This window comes from Lutra lutra, chromosome 3, assembly GCF_902655055.1.
Source record: "Lutra lutra chromosome 3, mLutLut1.2, whole genome shotgun sequence".
Taxonomy (NCBI): domain Eukaryota; kingdom Metazoa; phylum Chordata; class Mammalia; order Carnivora; family Mustelidae; genus Lutra; species Lutra lutra.
In genome coordinates, this window is record NC_062280.1 from 24947050 (window position 1) to 24964936 (window position 17887).

The 17887-nt window shown below is 32.9% G+C and overlaps 1 protein-coding gene across 1 annotated transcript in view; it reads left to right on the forward strand.

Annotated features, from left to right (window-relative positions):
• Positions 1 to 17887, forward strand: part of SPAG16 (sperm associated antigen 16) — a 1060347-nt gene that overhangs the window by 771903 nt on the left and 270557 nt on the right. Inside the window, exon 15 of the mRNA XM_047721011.1 lies at positions 35 to 161. Coding sequence (XP_047576967.1) covers positions 35 to 161 — 127 coding nt within the window. The remainder of the gene's footprint in view (positions 1 to 34; positions 162 to 17887) is intronic.

A 17887-nucleotide genomic window follows, 5' to 3' on the forward strand; every position in this document is an offset into this window, starting at 1 on the left:
TTTTTAATTTCTCTCTTTTTCTAATACTTTAAAGGGTCACATGATAGCATCCTGTGATGCTTGTGGAGTAACAAAACTGTGGGATTTTCGGAAGCTCTTACCAATTGTGTCAATTGATATAGGTCCAAGTCCTGGCAATGAAGTGAACTTTGATTCATCAGGTAGGATCTTTTTTGTTTAATGTTTGTGACCAAGCTAACAACTTTAACATTTGTTCTGAAACTTTTCTGTTTCCCTAGTATTTTATTTATTGTGTTTCCTCCTATGTAAATTTTTGTTCTACTATTATTTTAGAATATGTTATATTTTACATTATCTATCTTATGTCACGTTATGAAAGCATTATATTTATCATATATATAAAGAAAGAGATAATAGAAGAGATAAGTGTGTGCTAGTATAGATAACACAAATTCTTAGCAGTGTCATGCAAAATTTGGAATCTATATCCTTTAGAATCACCATCCAAGGTAAGTGAATTGGGTTTTTATGAAGGCAAAATGGCCAAGAGTAGAGAATAACAAAAGTTGGACAAAACTTTTTTTAAAAGATACATTTTTAATGGAATATTTTAGTCTTATAATCAAAAATATTGTATATATCTTAATTTTATAATTACTTTGAGATGTACATTCATCTTATTGTTGCATTCATTCGCAACAATAATTATAACTGATAATTTTAATATTATTATTTCATTATGTTTAGCATTTTTTCTGCAATAATATAAACATTGTCAAACAGATAAAATATTTTACACTTTCTGTTAATGAATAGTGTAGTAACATACAGTGTTTCCAGTTATCTATTTAAAAGATGAAAATTAGAGTTACATCTGTATCTTTAATGAGAGTTTATGTTAAATAATGTGTATCTTAGATAATATTAGATAATATAACTTTCCTTTGCTAGCATCACACATCTTGAACCTTGTTAAATTTTGTGTTTTTAAAATCTTTGATATTTATTTGTAGTCGGTCAAAGCTTCAGAGATGATAATTTTAGATGAAGAAACAAAGATAAAATACATATAAAGGAAATAATGATGTTTTATTTAAAAATTATACATACTAATTCAATAGTATAGAAGTTATGTATTTACTAGGAGATATAATTGTATGTTTCGTAGGACTGGTTTCATGTCATCACATATCTAAAATTTAGAATTCAGTTAAGTTTGTCTTTTTAACCAACTTTAAGTTGTGTTCCCATTACAGGTTGGTATATGAACCATGCTTCTTTAAAAATGCTTTTAGTAATGTTCTTGACATTAAACATTTATGGTCTGTCAAAATTAAAAAAAAAAAAAAAAAAAAAAAAACCAAAACACATTCTATAGAATAAAACATCCCAACTATGAGAATTTCATTTTATAATGTGAAGGCCTATTAAGATATCAGTTTAGGGGTGCCTGGGTGACTCAGTTAAGCATCTGCCTTTGGTTTGGGTCATGATCCCAGGGCCCTGGGATCAAACCCAGCATCACATTGGGCTCCCTGATCAGCAAGGAGCCTGCTTCTCCAGCTCCCTCTCCTGGGCCCCCTTCTTGTGAAATTCAAAAAATTTTTTTACTGTATTTGCTAATAATATAAGTTAAAGAGTACTTTGAAATGTGGTACAACTAATAAGAGATATGTATTTCACTGTCTAACTATGTTGTTACTTGCTTTCTACTGCCCTTGTCATCAGCCCAAATCTCTTTCTTACGCATAGTCAAACAAACCTAATTTAAAATTACTTTCATACAAATCAATATCATCTTAAAGTCCTTGGGTACAACAAAACTAGTGTTCCTCTCTGTGACTGCTATACTCTTTTATTATACATTAATATTAAGAAAAGCATAAGAATCAAGGGCAGAAGGATGAGAAACATAAAAGACAAAAAGTGTAAACTAGGGACCCTGTTCATGAAAACACTTTATCAGTTTGAGGGTATATAATTTCAACCTAACCTTCCCATCCCTTAGACCATTTCTTCAAGGAACAAACTATAGTTAATTTTAATTCTGTGTGTTTGAGAAATTAATGTCATAAGCTTTTTTCTCATTAAATAATGGGAAATTTGTGCTTCTGTAGAGGAGAAGTCTTCAGTGTCTCTTCATTTAAAAAGATTGAAATATATCAACAGTTGAAAGAGCTAGGGAGAAACAGAGAAAGCGCTCATTCTGAGGGTCTGAACAGAGAGGTGAAAAATCATAAAGTAAAATACCAGAAATTACGTTGGTAATAAAGAAAGTAGAGAGTGATGAATTTAAGAGCAAAACAAAATCAAAATAAGGATAGGGATTCCTAGTATCTAGTATGCATTTATTCAAGAAAAAATTAAACAAAAAATGTAACAAGTATATCATAAAAATATTTAGACTATGAGGATACAATCAAATCTAACTTATAAGCTCAAAATATACATTAATTTGACACACTTTTACCTATTCCCAGCAGCTAGCAAATAAAAGGAGATATGATAGAATTATTTTCCACAAAAAGCAGAGGTATATTTGCACTATTGACAACGATTAACATTTATTGAGGCTCACGTTAGTTAGGTGGTGCCAAATCATGTTTTTTAGTTGAAATAATATAACAGAATTAAATCGTGCAATTATATACTGTTAGGACTCAACCAGTGTGAGGTAAGCTCTAGTCTGCTATCTCAGCTATGTCCTTGGACCTAAGAAAAAGATACTGAAAACATACATGTAATCTTATCATAATATCATATAATAAATGTAGAAGTATTGGTAGCATTTTGTTTGTGATATTTAATATAAGGAATGTGAGTAGTTGTTAGATATTCTAAATAATCATCATAGAAACAAAAATTTCTAATCATATAGCTTGTCTCTGGATTAGTTTAATTGAAAGTCATCTTGAGATTATGGGGTGTGCTGCTTAAAAAGAACTGCTTCCATATCCATGGAATATGACATATCTTTATAAATAAGCAATTTCTTGTCATTGCAAATCCAACACTGTAGAGAAATAAATTGGAGTAGAGGTCATTGAAAGGCTGAAACTCTTGTCCATAATATTTGATTTCACATTTTTATGTATATCAAAATTGCCTCATTATTTATTAGCCTTTTAAGTAAATATTTTCATTTTGAATTTATAAAAGTAAATATGTACCATGAAATAGTACTTTATTTTAAAATTGAGATCCCTCATAGTGTATAATTTTAAAAACATATCTTTGATAAAAATATTTGAAATCCTGTCATGTAGGAAAAGAATATAGACTATAATTCAGACCCTTAGTTCTTCATTGCCTTTTAGGTGTTAAGCAAATTATTTAATTTCCTTGAACATAGTGTCCTCATAGAAATAATGGAGGAAATAATTGTCTTACAGTGTTCTATTGTGTTTCAAAGGGATAATGTATATTCTATTATGAAGAAATCCTAGTCCAGTCACCTGCCATGTTTTAACTTAGCTGGGAGGGGTTTAGAAGTCATCCCATTCATTTTAGGGGTGAGAAAAAGTGTGAACATATTGGTGTGCGAGTAAGATGCCCAAGGCTGTGTGTTAACTGTCAGCAGTTTCTAGTGAGAGTGTAAATACCAGTGAATAAATGTTTAAAGAAACAAGGATCAAAACTCCTTTTCATGTAATATTAAAAATAATTTAAATGTTAAGAACTGAAGTTATTTGAAATGCTGTATATACATATAATTGAGATCAAAAGATTTAAAGATGTATGAATCATCATTTAGAATTTAACTTTTCTGCTGCTGTAAGAAATCAGCTTCTCACACATTTAAAAGAGGAGTTGTATGTGGCACAGTATTATTTACATTATTTTTATTTGCAAATACATCACTTGTGACATAGACAGATTATCTGTGTTTATAGATACATACATATATTAGTATTTGTAAAGGAATAAGTGTTCCTTTCTCATTAAACTGAGAGCATCCTGGTAATATAATGGTACATATTTTTGATATTTGCTATCTAAATAATATCTCTCACTTGGCATATTCAAATGCCATATGTTTTACAATTCAAAAATTTATTACTATTTCAGAAAATGTTAAATGGGATTGCGTAGTGAAAGTAATAAAAATGAACTGTAAGAGTTTATACATAAACTTGTCCACCTCTCTCATTTCATCATATTTTTATGCAGTTCAGCAATGTTTTTCCCTCCTTTGTAACAGATAATTCCAGTACATTTGCAAAAAAGTCACATCCCTAGAAAATGCAAAAGCTGAAGTTTAAGCCAGCTGGGGACTTTCCAGTAGGAAGCTTATCAGTATCAGATCATCAAAATGGGCAATTTTCCCCACCATTTGGAGACAATCCTAGATACTCTCCATAAGCAGAACCACAATATAAATTATATGCTAAAATAGAAAAAATGACCCTACTAGAAAATATGAATAGCATCAGACCCCTCTGAAGTTTTTCAAACATAATAAAATAACTTCAAAATCTTTGCTTCACATTGGATTTATCCATTTCTTTTAGTAAAAGCTACAGGTCATTGTTCTATATTTAAAAGATAAGATTGTGGTTAATTTCTTCTGGTGGAAGCAGTGTAGCCTAGTGGAGAAAGCACCTCACTTGGAAGTTAGAAGCCCTGGCTTTGAATTTTGTCTCCACTCCTTACTAGCTGAATGGTGTTGGTGAGATTTTTAAATATTTCTGAGCCTCAGTTTCTTTGTGTGTGAAGTATCAAAAACCTGTTGGGACTTCCACTTTGAGGCAAGATGGAGTAACAAGGAGCAGATTTACTTTACTACCTGAAACAACTAAGAAAACAAACAAATATATGAAATGAGTGTATCTCAAACATAGAATATTGAGCAGTGAAAGAGAATAATACCTTAGAGAGGGAAAGTAAGTAAGATGAACCCTGTGCCTCACAGACCCATAGAAACCAGAGTGAAACCTGGGAGTTGAGGAAACAGAGTGGGCTATTGAGGGAGGCCAAGCCAGCTCAACTCCACAGCACATAGAGAGGGTCCTGGAGATTTCCAGAAGATCCCCTCTGGTCTTTAGCTAAATGAGGATCAATACCTGACAGATGAAGATCAGGGGAAAATCTATCTGAATACTTAAGAGAAAAAATCCAGAGATCATCCAAGCCTAGGAATAGTTTGTATATCCACCAAACAAACTGGAAAAACATTGCAGTTCAGAACAGTAGGTAGAGCAGAGATAGGCAACCTACTGTCCATGGGCAGATTGACCTGTATTTATTTATATGTAGTTTTAATGGAACTTAGCCACACCCATTTATTTACATATTGTCTAGGGCTGCTTTCATACTACAAGAGCAGAGTATTTGCAACAGAGACTGTATGGGCTAGGAAGTCTAAAATATTTAATATATAGTCCTTTACAGAAAAAAAACTGCTCCACTGGAGTGCTTAGAAGGGTATGACCTCAGTAGTGAGGCGACATCAGCCCACACCTCTAGATCTAGCCCCTTTGCCAATGTTTTCGAACCATCTGAGTTGGCTCATGGAAAGACCTTTTTAAGTTTTTCTAAACTCAGTGAAATTGTTACAGTTGTCCCTTTTTTACAGGTGAGGAAACTGAGACATAGAGAAGTTAAGAACAAGCCCAGTGGCACCTAGCTGATCAAATGTGGTATCAGAAATTCAAATCCATCAAGTCTAATTCCAGAACCTAAAATTTAAACTTTATATTATTCTGCCTTTCATTTTAAATAATATTCAGTTTCATAGTGATATATGACTTGTTACAGAAGTGATTCATTTGCTATGAATATTGAAATAATTCCAGTAATGACCACTTGGCAGTGTTTGACTCAGAGCTGACCAAGGCACAGAATCCTGTCCCTAGTTGTCAATTGGTGGTCTCTGAAAGAAAAAACAACAACAACAACAACAAAAGGAATCTCCCCAAAATAATAACCTAATAGTAATAACCTAATAATAATCTGCCAGGTTTCTGATGTGTTTTCTGCACAAGGGGGTATTTTAAGTGTCTGTATCTTCCTTAATGGGGACTAGAACTCCAACCCCACACCTCAAGATAAATTATTTTCAGAGAATCAGGCAGGGCTGGATTATGGGAACACCTGCAGGACCTCTCTTTCTTCCATTTATTTAAATCCTGGCCTGATGAAATAAGAATGTAAGAAAGCAGGCAAATTTACTTTATCTCTAAGGCACATGACAAAGTTAACCTAAGTTGCTCCTCCTAAGAGCAAGCCCATTTTACCACATCAATTTCCCAGTAAGGAAGCCTTAAGGAGAGAGGATAAATTATGAGAGAAGAGGTGACCAGATGACCCTACTCAATTATTTATAATCCCATTATTTTCTTCCCTGCTTGCGTGGCTCTGTTGTGTATACAAATCCATTTTGTGCATAAGTAGAATATGGGCCTCTCAAATACTGGAGAAAGGAACTGGAAGAACTGAAGGAAATCAGATTATGTATCTCCCTTGGAGACCCAACTGTATGATTAATGCCTGGGTTGAAACATACTATGCTCGAGGAACTGGGCAAGGTGCTTTCTCTTTTAATCATCAAAACACTATGAGTTTGGTTCCATTTCTCCCATTTCAAAGAGTTTTAAGAGCTTTATTTACATATACATATGAATAAATGTACATGTTTGTACAGTCTTATGAAAACCTGAATTGCACTTCATTCAATCTTTAGCTCTAGGAAATTGTAAATAAAAAATTTAGAGATTCATAGAGACTGGTTATACTTCCTCTGTAGGGAAAAACCCTATTTTTTTTGTTTTTTTTTTCTTTTTTTCATGCGATTTCTTGTATTAGAAGCAATTTTATTTACCCTGTAGCAAGTATGGAAAATAACATGCTGATAAGTGGGAACACCTTGAAAACTTTAATTAAAGGCATATTGACAAAGATATATTAATTCATGGATAACACTCATAGTTGTACCAACTGTTATGGCCAGAGCTTGTTCTGATTGTTGTACCATCCATTCTGATTGATTGGTGGCATTGCCATAGTATTTGCAAAGTTTAGATTATCATCCCCAAAATGGGCCATAAATTCTGAGGACTAAAATGTATTTGATTTACATAAATTATGACAGATTAATATAAATAAAAGTTAGTGATTTTTTAAAAATATATTAGAATTTATATCTGCTACAAAGTCTTATTCTTTCAGATCATATTTAAAAGGTCATATACTTAATCTAATGACAACATCATTGCAAAAACTATGAAGCCTCCCTTATGGAATTGTATCCACAGTTTTAAAAATAATGTTTTCAAATCACCAATACTCACCAATATTTGAATATGGATTGATTTTTAGAACGATCTGGAAATTATTGTCCTCTTAGGAGTCAGAAAGAGCACTGAGTGTAGCACAAGATGAGACTCTAAAAAAATCATCTATGATTTGTAACTTGAAATTGAGCAAGACACTTAATCTCTGTTGACCTCAACTTTTATCATTTCTAAAATGAGAGATTTGGATAGGTGACCTAATCAACTAAGTTTATAGCCAAAATTTCACATTGTATTTCCCTGTATTCATTAGCGCATGGTGTTCTGAGATAAAAATAATATTCTAAAATAAAACTTGAATGCATTTTATACTACTTAAAACTTGAAAATAAAATATCCAAAAATAAGTGAAATATTCCACTCTCCTTTGATTCAAAAGGGAAGTATAAAAGTCAAGATTATTTAAAAATTGAACTCAAATTTAAATGACAACAGTATTGCTCAACAATACAAATTTTTATTCTTGCATACCCAGAAATACATTCAGTCTCTGTAGCAACAGGAATTTTGGCAAAAAAAATGCATAAGTCCCAACGTTTTTTTTTTTTTTTTAAAGATTTTATTTAGTCCCAACGTTTTAATAGATTAATGACTTGATCGAACACTTCTCATACAATTATGTGAGATAATAAGAATCTGGCCCATTCTGCTTAAATCAGAGCAGAAAATAACCTATCAATCTTACCAATTACAGCATTATACAGGTGCAATCAATGATTGTAGTTGCCCAGATGATACAAAGAAGTCACATTTGTGTTGTTAATTTCTTAATTTTGTTCAGTATTTTTAAAACAAGAATAAGTATAATTATTGCTAGCTCTCTGATATAGTTCTACTACATTGATGTATAAACATGGCATTATAGGCATGTCAAAAAGGCACTCAGAAATGTTTTCCTATGTAAATAAAATGTCTCACTGGAAGTTATTACAAAGCTTACATACATAATTATATACAATTATATACAAAGCAATTTAAATCTGACATATGTCCAAATAATGATGAATTCTATATCAGTATCATCACATTTAATTATTTGTTTTGTAGTATTAATGTAAGAAGCATTTTTCAAATGGATTTACAGTATTACATACACATTACATTTATAGTAGTTATATACATACTATAATTAATGTGCTAATGCCTAATTATTTTCAACACATTGAAGAAATCAAAAAGATTTGTATCTGTGTAACAAGTATGATAAATTATTGCATGAAAAGCTGTATCTTAATATCATATGGGCAGTAATATATCCCAATGCCTATAATTACCTATGCCTGTATGTTTGCAGATGTAATAAAAATTACATGTACATGCTAGCATAGATCATTTTGAAATATGACTAATAACATTCTTACACATATATTAATCAAGAAAAATGTATTTGTATGGAGAAATAAAGCATAATTAGACCTTTGAATTTTTCTAAGGGTCACACAGTTATAGTATTAAGAGGAATGTGTTATTTTAATCTAATAGCATATAATCGTGATTAGATTTAAAATTAAACAGTTAAAATTTGCAATCTATACATACTTCATCTCCCAAAGTCAAGTAGCCCAAGAATTTGTCTTCTTTTTAATAGACTGTGTATATAAAATTGAATAGATAATCATCTTTAATTTGCCAAGCTGATACCTTTTAATAGGATAATCCTTTAAGAGAAGTTGCAGTTCAACAGATGTGCAAATCAATCCAGAACAAATAGCATGCTAATCTTGGAGATGGAGCTGCACAGTTGGTACTTGTGATAACTCACAGTTATATTTATCTAAAATTGAATTTTGAACAATATTCAAATATGATTTACTCAAATCTGATTGACCTTAGAAGTATCTTTTCTCACTTATAATATAAGAGGAGTATAAATTAAAATTGTTTAAATCATTTTCATGCAACATCCTTTACTATGTACTCTTTCACCAAAAGAAAAAAAAATTGAAAAGAAGATATAACTAGTATTGATATTAAGAAAATCAGTACTCTGTTAATGTTTTGAAATAATGAGTTTGATAAACACCTTGGAATAATAGGTAAGCACTTCAAGCCATGCCTTTTATTATCCTAGTATTTCATCATTCTCTTATAGTTTTGTTGGTCTAATTGTAGAGATTATCTTAGTTCAGTTGACAAATATTTAGTATAAGTCCCCTACCTGTCAAGCACTGTTCTAAATGCTGGTATCTGTGATACATAGGTAGGAGTCTATTTACAAAGTCAACTGAAGCAATATACATGAATCTGCAGGTCATAACTGGGAGTGGTGAAAACTCTAAGTCAAACTCTTCCACATGCAATATGCTACATGTGCCATCAGAGTGTTATTTGTAAAGAATAGTATCCTGTAGCTGTGTATGGAACTGGAGAAAAAGGGCAGACCCTCCTGTAGTGTTAATGATATCATTACCCACCTATATTCTCATGGACTTGGTTTAATTCAAAGTTTTGATTACTGCTTCTTTCTTGTGTTATCCTTTCACTATGCCTCCCCTAATATTTGATTTGTTCCTTCATCCATGCTGCATTAGGATCCATCCACTCATATCAGAATTTAGTTGTGACAGTGGATACTTATGTTGCTTCTGCCTTTTTCCCTCTTTCATCTAGGTCTTTCATTTTTTCCCTTTTCCTCTTGTTTAATCCCTCCTCTTCATTCATGTGATCTGCTCTTTTCTTTATCTTCTTCATCCTCAAGTAGCAAGAACAAGGGCTATCAGACTTTTCAGTATAAAATAATTCTCATCAGATTCCATTATTTTTCTCCTTTCATGTCCCCTCCCTACTGTCACTCTCCTCCACCTTCCATGGAAGTTTTTAAATGTCTTTGATACATTTCCTAATTTATAGGTATCTTTGAAGAATATGTAGAAATATTTTGTGAATGTATATACCTATGACTTCTAAAAACTGTATTTTGTTATATAGTTATATAATTATAGTTACAGAATTTCTTGTTTTTTAATTCTATACTATGTTCTTAAGTTTTATTCCTATTAAGATATGTTTATCAGGTTTTTTAGTTCTGTCTACAGGATACTATTCTATTTTATTCATCTTAACATTTTATTTGTCCATTGTACTAGTGATGGACCCCTAAGTTCCTGTAAGCCTCTGCTACTTCAATGTATGCCATGCTAAATATTCTCATGCATATCCTGGTGGTGGGCTTCTGTAAGAGTTTCTCTGGGGAGAACTTGCTATGCCACAGAATATACCTTAATTTCATAAGCACAGCCATACTGCTCTTCATAATCACTGTACTAGTCTACTCTAGTCTACTGTCCTTCAAGAAATCTCATTATCAACATTTAGTAGTACTATGGACTGAATTGTGTCCCCCACTCTCCACTGCCAAATTCATATGTTGAAACCCTAACCCCAAATGTGACTGTATTTGGAGGCAGAGCTTTTAGGAGGTTAGTTAAGGTTAAATGAGGTCATAAGTATAGTGCCATGATCCGGTAGAATTGGTGGTCTTATAAGAAGAGGCATGCACATGCACAAGGAAGGGCTATGTGAGCACTCAGGGAGAAAGCATCTGTAAGTCAGGAAGAAAGCCTTCCCTGGAACCTGACCGTGCTAGTACCTTAATCTTGGGCTTCCAATCTCTTGAACTGTGAGAAAATCAATTTCTGTTGTTAAACCACCCAGTCTATAGTATTTGGTTATGGTATGGCCCAAACAGACTAAGGCAGGAAGTTATTTGATTTTCTAATTCTGCCAGTATAATGGGTATTGTATACATTGCATTTTCCTAATTACTAGTGACATTGAACATCTTTTTACACACTTTTCAGTCTTTCAGATTCCCTCACCTGTGAATCAATTACCTTTGCCCATTTTTTTCAATTGAGTTTACTTTCTCTGGGGACCTATGATTTTATAATCATTATCTGTATATGAATCTATTGTTGATTTTAACTGTAACTTTATCAACTTTAACTAAACTTTAGTACTTTAAGTACTAAGTACAACTTTAAGTAACTAAATCAACTTTAACTGTTGATTTAATCTATTGCTGGTTTTTAACTGTAGATTTCTCTCAAAGAGTTTGCTGATTTCATCTGTGGTATATTTCATTGAATTGAAATCTTTAAATTTCATGGAATCCAAACAATTTTCTTTTTATCTTAGTAATTTTTCTCCTTTTGGGAGATTACTTAAGAATAGTCTCCCCACTGCTATGTCACAAAAGTATTTTCCTGCATCTTCCTCTTTCTATCCTTACATTTACATATCAGGGCTTTGATTCAAGGTGCAAGCAGGTGTTATCAGCCAGTGTCTCCTGCAATAATAACAAACAAATAATAAATAAACCCGGGATATTCCAGAGGATTTGCTTTTTTGCTCATTTACAGAGAGTTTCGGGTAACTCAGGCCTGATGCGTTTTTCCTGGGCTCAGCTGTACTCCATGTGTGGGCTCATTCTGGACCCCAGGGCCTCTGTGGGACATGTGATCCTCAAACAGTAAGCACAGCAGGAAATAAAAACCAAACAATGCAATCACTTTTAAATCTTCTTAGGAGATGACAAATATCATCTGCTTCATCTCCTATTGTCCATAGTATGTTCATAGCAAGTTATAAGGTAAGCCCAAAGCCACTTAGATGGGGACATATACTAATACTACAGAGTTTAAAAGCATGTCTTATATTATTGGCTGGGAATTTTAAATCCCATTACAAGAAAGAAGCAAGTAGTTGGGAACAATAATTCAAAGGCCATAGTGAGAGAACCAACTGAATTTTTCTGTCTAGTAAGACAGTTTCCTAATACCAGCAACTATACAATTTAAACCTTACATCCTGATCTGTGATATTACTTCTATCAGAGATCAATCTCATATGCATAGATAGGCAGAATCTTCTTTCTAATCTTTTGATAACATTGTTTTTTGAGCTGGTACAATTCTGCTTTTATTACTGGATGTTCTAGTATTAATATATGAATGTGAAGCCACTCTCTTTGCTCTTCTTTTTCAAAAGTATTTAGTGGAGTTCCTGTTTCCCGAGATTTTTAGTTATCCTTTTCAAAATTTCAAATTGTATTAAATTATATTAGAGAACATGGCTCACATTTAAAAGACTTTATTTATTTGACAGAGAGAGAGAGATCACAAGTAGGCAGAGCAGCAGGAGGGGCGGGGATGGGGGAAGCAGGTTCCCTGCTGAGAAGAGATTTCCCCATGCGGGGTTTGATTCCAGGACCCTGAGATGATGGCTCACATTTAGTTGATCTTCTGTGGCATCTAGTATGGACAGTTTGTTCTATGTTCCTTGTGTAACCAAAAATAATGCATATATGTGTATCTTTTGTGGGTTCAAACATTTTATGGAACTCTTAGTTTGAGCTTATTTAAATCATTTATGACATTTCTTATATTTTGACTACTTGAGCTCTCAGTTTCTGAGATGAATATATTATAATCTATAGCCACAAGTGTTAATTAATTTTTATCCTTGTAGTTCTTTCAGTTTTTGCTGCATATATTTTGAGGCTATATTTTTAGATACATATATTCATAATCATTGTATCTTATTGATCTTGTCTTCCTTTTATCAATGTATAATCACTTTCATAGTGATTTTCCTTAACTTCCATTTTGTCCCACAATAAAAATTGGCAACCTATTTTTTGGGGAGGGGGAATATTTCCCTGATGATCTTTCTCTCCATACTGGAACATTTTGTATCTTTTTGTGGGAATTTTTTGTTTTTATTTTTTTTAACTTTTTTGGTTTTGTTTGTTTGTTTTTTTAATCTGACATTTGTATCTTTGGAATGATGAGGTTAATCTATTTACTATAGTGATTTTTTTTAATGTCAATATGCTTGCATAGAAAATGCTTATATTAGTCAGGAGTATCCAGAGAAACAGAATCAATAAGGGTATGTGTATGTGTGTTTGTGTATGTAGTTTGTGTTCAAAGGTACTATGGAGGCAGATTCCTTTTTTCTCAGGAACCTTAGTCTTTGTTTCTTAAAATCTTCCACTGAATAGATGAGGCCTTCCCACATTATGCAGGGTTATCTGCTTTACTGAAAGTCAACTGATCTAAATATTAACCACATGTGAAAATACCATCATAGTAATATCTAGACTGGTGTTTAAAAAACACTAGATTAAAAAACTGGGTACCATGGGTACCATGACCTAGCCAAGTTGACACATAAGATTAACCATCACAATGCCTTGCTAATACCTTCCTGGCCCTTATCTCATTTGATGATCTTAGTTCTTTCAAGAAATATTTATTTTCCCCTATTCTAGATGCTCAGAAAGAAAGATTAATATTATATATACTCATAAATTATGTATATATAAATTATATATACTTACATATATGCACATATTTTATATATATATATATATATATATATATATATATATATACACATACACACATATTTCTGCTCTCATGGAACTTACATTCTATTTAAGGGGGAAAGCTCAGAAGGAGACATGATAAATAACTAATAGAATCAACACCAACATATATCCCAAGTGGTGATAAGTACTATAAAAAATTAAGATGAGAGTGGAGAGTGATGAGGTAGACTGTTACTTGAGAGAAGATTTTCAGAGATGATTAGACTTGAAGGAGTTAAGAGAATAGATTATAACCATAACCATATATAGGAAGAGGATTCCAGGCAGAAAGAACAGCAGTACAAAGTCTCTACATCAGAACATATTTTCCATGTGTGAGGTCAGGTGAAGAGAAATATGAGGTATGATTTATTGTTAGCCGTGGATGGTCTTAGACATTATGGTATAAACTCTGATATTTATTTTTTCAAAAGTTTTTTTAAAAAAGGTTATTTAATAAATTATCTTAATTTTTAAAATGCATGCACATTAGATAGGATATAGATCAATTAAAATCTTGCCAAAAGAGAATAACACATGAAACTTAAAAGAGCAAATATAGGGGCACCTGGGTGGCTCAGTTGGTTAAGCATCTGACTCCTGCTTTTGGCTCAGGTCATGATCTCAGTCTTGCGATCAAGCCCCACATTGGGCTCTGTGCTCAGTGTGGAGTCTGCTTGTCCCTCTCCCTCTGCCCCCCTCCTTTCTCTCTCTCTTTCTCTCTCTCTTGAATGAATGAATAAATAAAATATTTTTTAAAGTGTCAATATATTTGATCAAGTTAAAGAATAATCAGTAAGTTGGTTTATGGGTGATTAAATCATAGCAAAATTATGATCCTTATTTATGTCTAAAGACATGTGAGATGTAAGCCACAGACTCAATTATATAAAATATTACAGAAATCTAAATGCTGCAGACATTTCTAATAGACAGCAATTAATGACATTACAATAATAGGCAATTTGATAAACTATTGTTACCTTTGCAACACTTTCTTCTTTAAAAAGCAGGCATGACATTTATGTGAGTGTTGCTGAATGTTCTATTGAGGGAAAGATAGTTCATGGACTTGTTACCCTCCACTTTCATATCGATAAACAATTTCCCCCTCATTACTGCTGTGAAAACATGTACAGAGACATTTTGACATTAATAACATTTAGAGGTACTTAACTTTTACTACTATCAGACTAACAATAATATTTTACGATTAAATTGGTTTGGTTTGTTTTTAAGAATCTCCTTGAAGATATTTGCTCCTCTATAAGCTTACATGGGGTAAGTGTTTTCATTGTAGGGTAAAAATTATATCAGTAAGAATTTTGGAGTATTTTGCTATGCATTCTGGAACAATGAAGCAATGGGACACTGTGCTCAGAGACTTCCTCTCAACGTAAGGGGACTGTAAGAATAATACCCTATATCTGTATGATACTTCATCAATTTTAATATCATTCATTTCACTAGCATATATTCTAATGCTTAGTCCTATGGATTTTTCATGAATAAAAATGACTTTTCTTTTTAAATGTTTTATACTAACTTTGTCTGCCATAGCTGACCGCCAGCTTGTTTTCTGATATTTGAACTCATTTATATTTCTAGATTTGTCACCTCCATTCTGCCTAGACCCAAAATATCCTGTAATTTTCTGTTTTTTTTTTTTCCCCCTCGCTTCCTGAAGTTGTAGATCCAATTAAACATTGCTATTTGTAAGAAAGTCTTGTCCCAGCTTTGGAGTTTAAAATAACTCATTGATTATACTGTGATGATACTGTGTTGACAGTGTACTCAATAGCCTCATCATATCTCAGTCAACCAGATTAAAATATTGCTCTACTATTTTCAGTACTAAAGGTAGAAGTTTTGTTAACAAAGCCATATTTGCTACAATTCAAAGTCAATTAAATTTCTCATGTGATGAAATTATTAGAGATTCTCATTTTCAGTGTTGAATGATAAAATTAAGAGAACATGTTCATATTAATTATAAATAATAGTAAAAAATAATTCAAAAGGGTATCTTTGAACAGCAATCATGAAAAGATAATAACTAAAGACAATTTGAAAATAAATTAAATGTGTGAGCTTAAGACTTGCTTAAGTAACTCATACAATGGAATACCATATGACTCTTAAAAAGTCATAAATGTGTATGTAATGTAGTACAAGGGTAGATTTTCATGATGCTATTGAAGATTAAGAGTGACAAAACAGAGTATAGGACATGATTTCACAATCAGTATTCAGATAGATGATTGATAGAGAATGAGACACAGAGAGGTAATTTTCCATTGGCTCCATCCCTCCGCTCATTCATTCTATATTCTTCTCTGCCATCCTTCATTCCCCTGAGAAAGCTGACTTGCCCATTAACTTATTTTGGAATTGACCAATGAAAAGCACTGACAGGAGAGACGAGGGTAGGAGGAGAGATTGGACCATTTATTCCTTCTGGTCCCACCTTAGGTACATTTGTAATGATGGCTTCATTGGTAGCAGCTATAGCCCCTATCAAGAGGTCATTCTCTGGGGCTCCACGTCTTAACCATGTACTACTTAGCTCATTTCCATCCTTTGCATCTTTGAGCCTTATGTACGTGATGGTTTTCTACTGCTCCTAATTTAAGTGTTTATTTCCTTAATTCTTTTCCTCTGTTTTTCCCCTTCTGTAAATAGTCCCTTCATTAGTAAGTCTTTTTAAAATTCCCGTCTAGATATGAGTTCTATGTTTCCTACCAGGACCCTGAGTAATATAAATGTACATGGGAAAACCTGGCATTGTAGCCACCAAAATGTGTATATACATTTTTCGTGAGGTGTCTACCTTATTTTCTAAATTTTCTAAAGTAAATACATGATATTTTTTCAATATAAAGAAGGCAGAGCAAAAGCATCTTTATACACGAAAGAGAAAAAAATAACATGAAAATAAATAACACTGATGGGAAACAATGAAGAACTGATATCTTTTTTTTTTTAAAGATTTTATTTATTTATTTGACAGAGCAAGATCACAAGTAGGCAGAGAGGCAGGCAGAGAGAGAAAGGAGGAAGCAGGCTCCCTGCCAAGCAGAGAGCCCGATGCGGGACTCAATCCCAGAGAGCCCGATGCGGGACTCAATCCCAGGACCCTGTGATCATGACCCGAGCCAAAGGCAGAGGCTTAACCCACTGAGCCACCCAGGCGCCCAAGAACTGATATCTTTTAACTTCTTGTTGTAGTTGGCTAGATTAAGCCTAATGATTTTCTACATCCAACCCTAAGTCCTACACAGCTCCTCCCAAAATGAGCAAAAAGGAAAGGAGAGGGAGGGAAAGTAAAGATGATTCATCTGAAGCCAGGTTAAAGATGGAATGAATACTTATGAGAGGTTAACACTTAATCCCCTAGTCTTTGCTTTTGCATGAAGAAAGAAACCTAGAATATTCATAGCCCCTCTTCACTCCATCTCTGCCCCTCTATCCTTACTCCCTCTGTGAAAAGGGTGGCTTGCTTAACTGGAGTTCAGAAGGAACTGAACAAGTCCCAGTGAATAATTTCTCCAGCTGTCCTCTCCTTGGAAAAGTCCATCCTCTGACTATACAGGTTCTCTCATCCATTGCTGCCAGCAGACTACTCTACGAACAGAAGCCTGAGTTGCTGCAACCCTGTCAATAACTGTTTGGGTAGGCTCTAGTAATTGTAGGAGCTAGTAGAACACTGATGGGGCTGCATATTCATGTCATATATTTAAATTTAGCTTTATTTACATAAAGGTGATATTTTGATTTCCCTCCCTATATTCTTGTGTCTACTCCTCAGGCAGTTCCCAATTGAAGTGAGAAAGGAAAAGGTATTTTGCTGATGCCCTCGAATCACAGAAATATTTATATTCCTTTTATTATGCCCACAGGCAGCATTATTTTTTAAGATGTGTATTTTTTGCTATTCTAAATGTTTTTTGTGATTAATGCTGACATTTTCAAAAGAGTAATACAGAAATTACATAAAAGAAAAATAAATCATATGAAATCATACAAATCAGAGTTAAAGTGTTTTATATTTCTTATGAAACCATGTAAAATTACTCTGATTATAATGCAAAATTACTATGTATATTACTAAATATAACAAAATAATATACATATATGTGGTATTTTACATTTTATATTTACATCCTAATGACCCCCCCATCCAACCTTATGCCCCACAGTGTTCTAATAATACAGTACTTTCCACTTTACATTGGACCTATTTCATTTTAATTATATACAA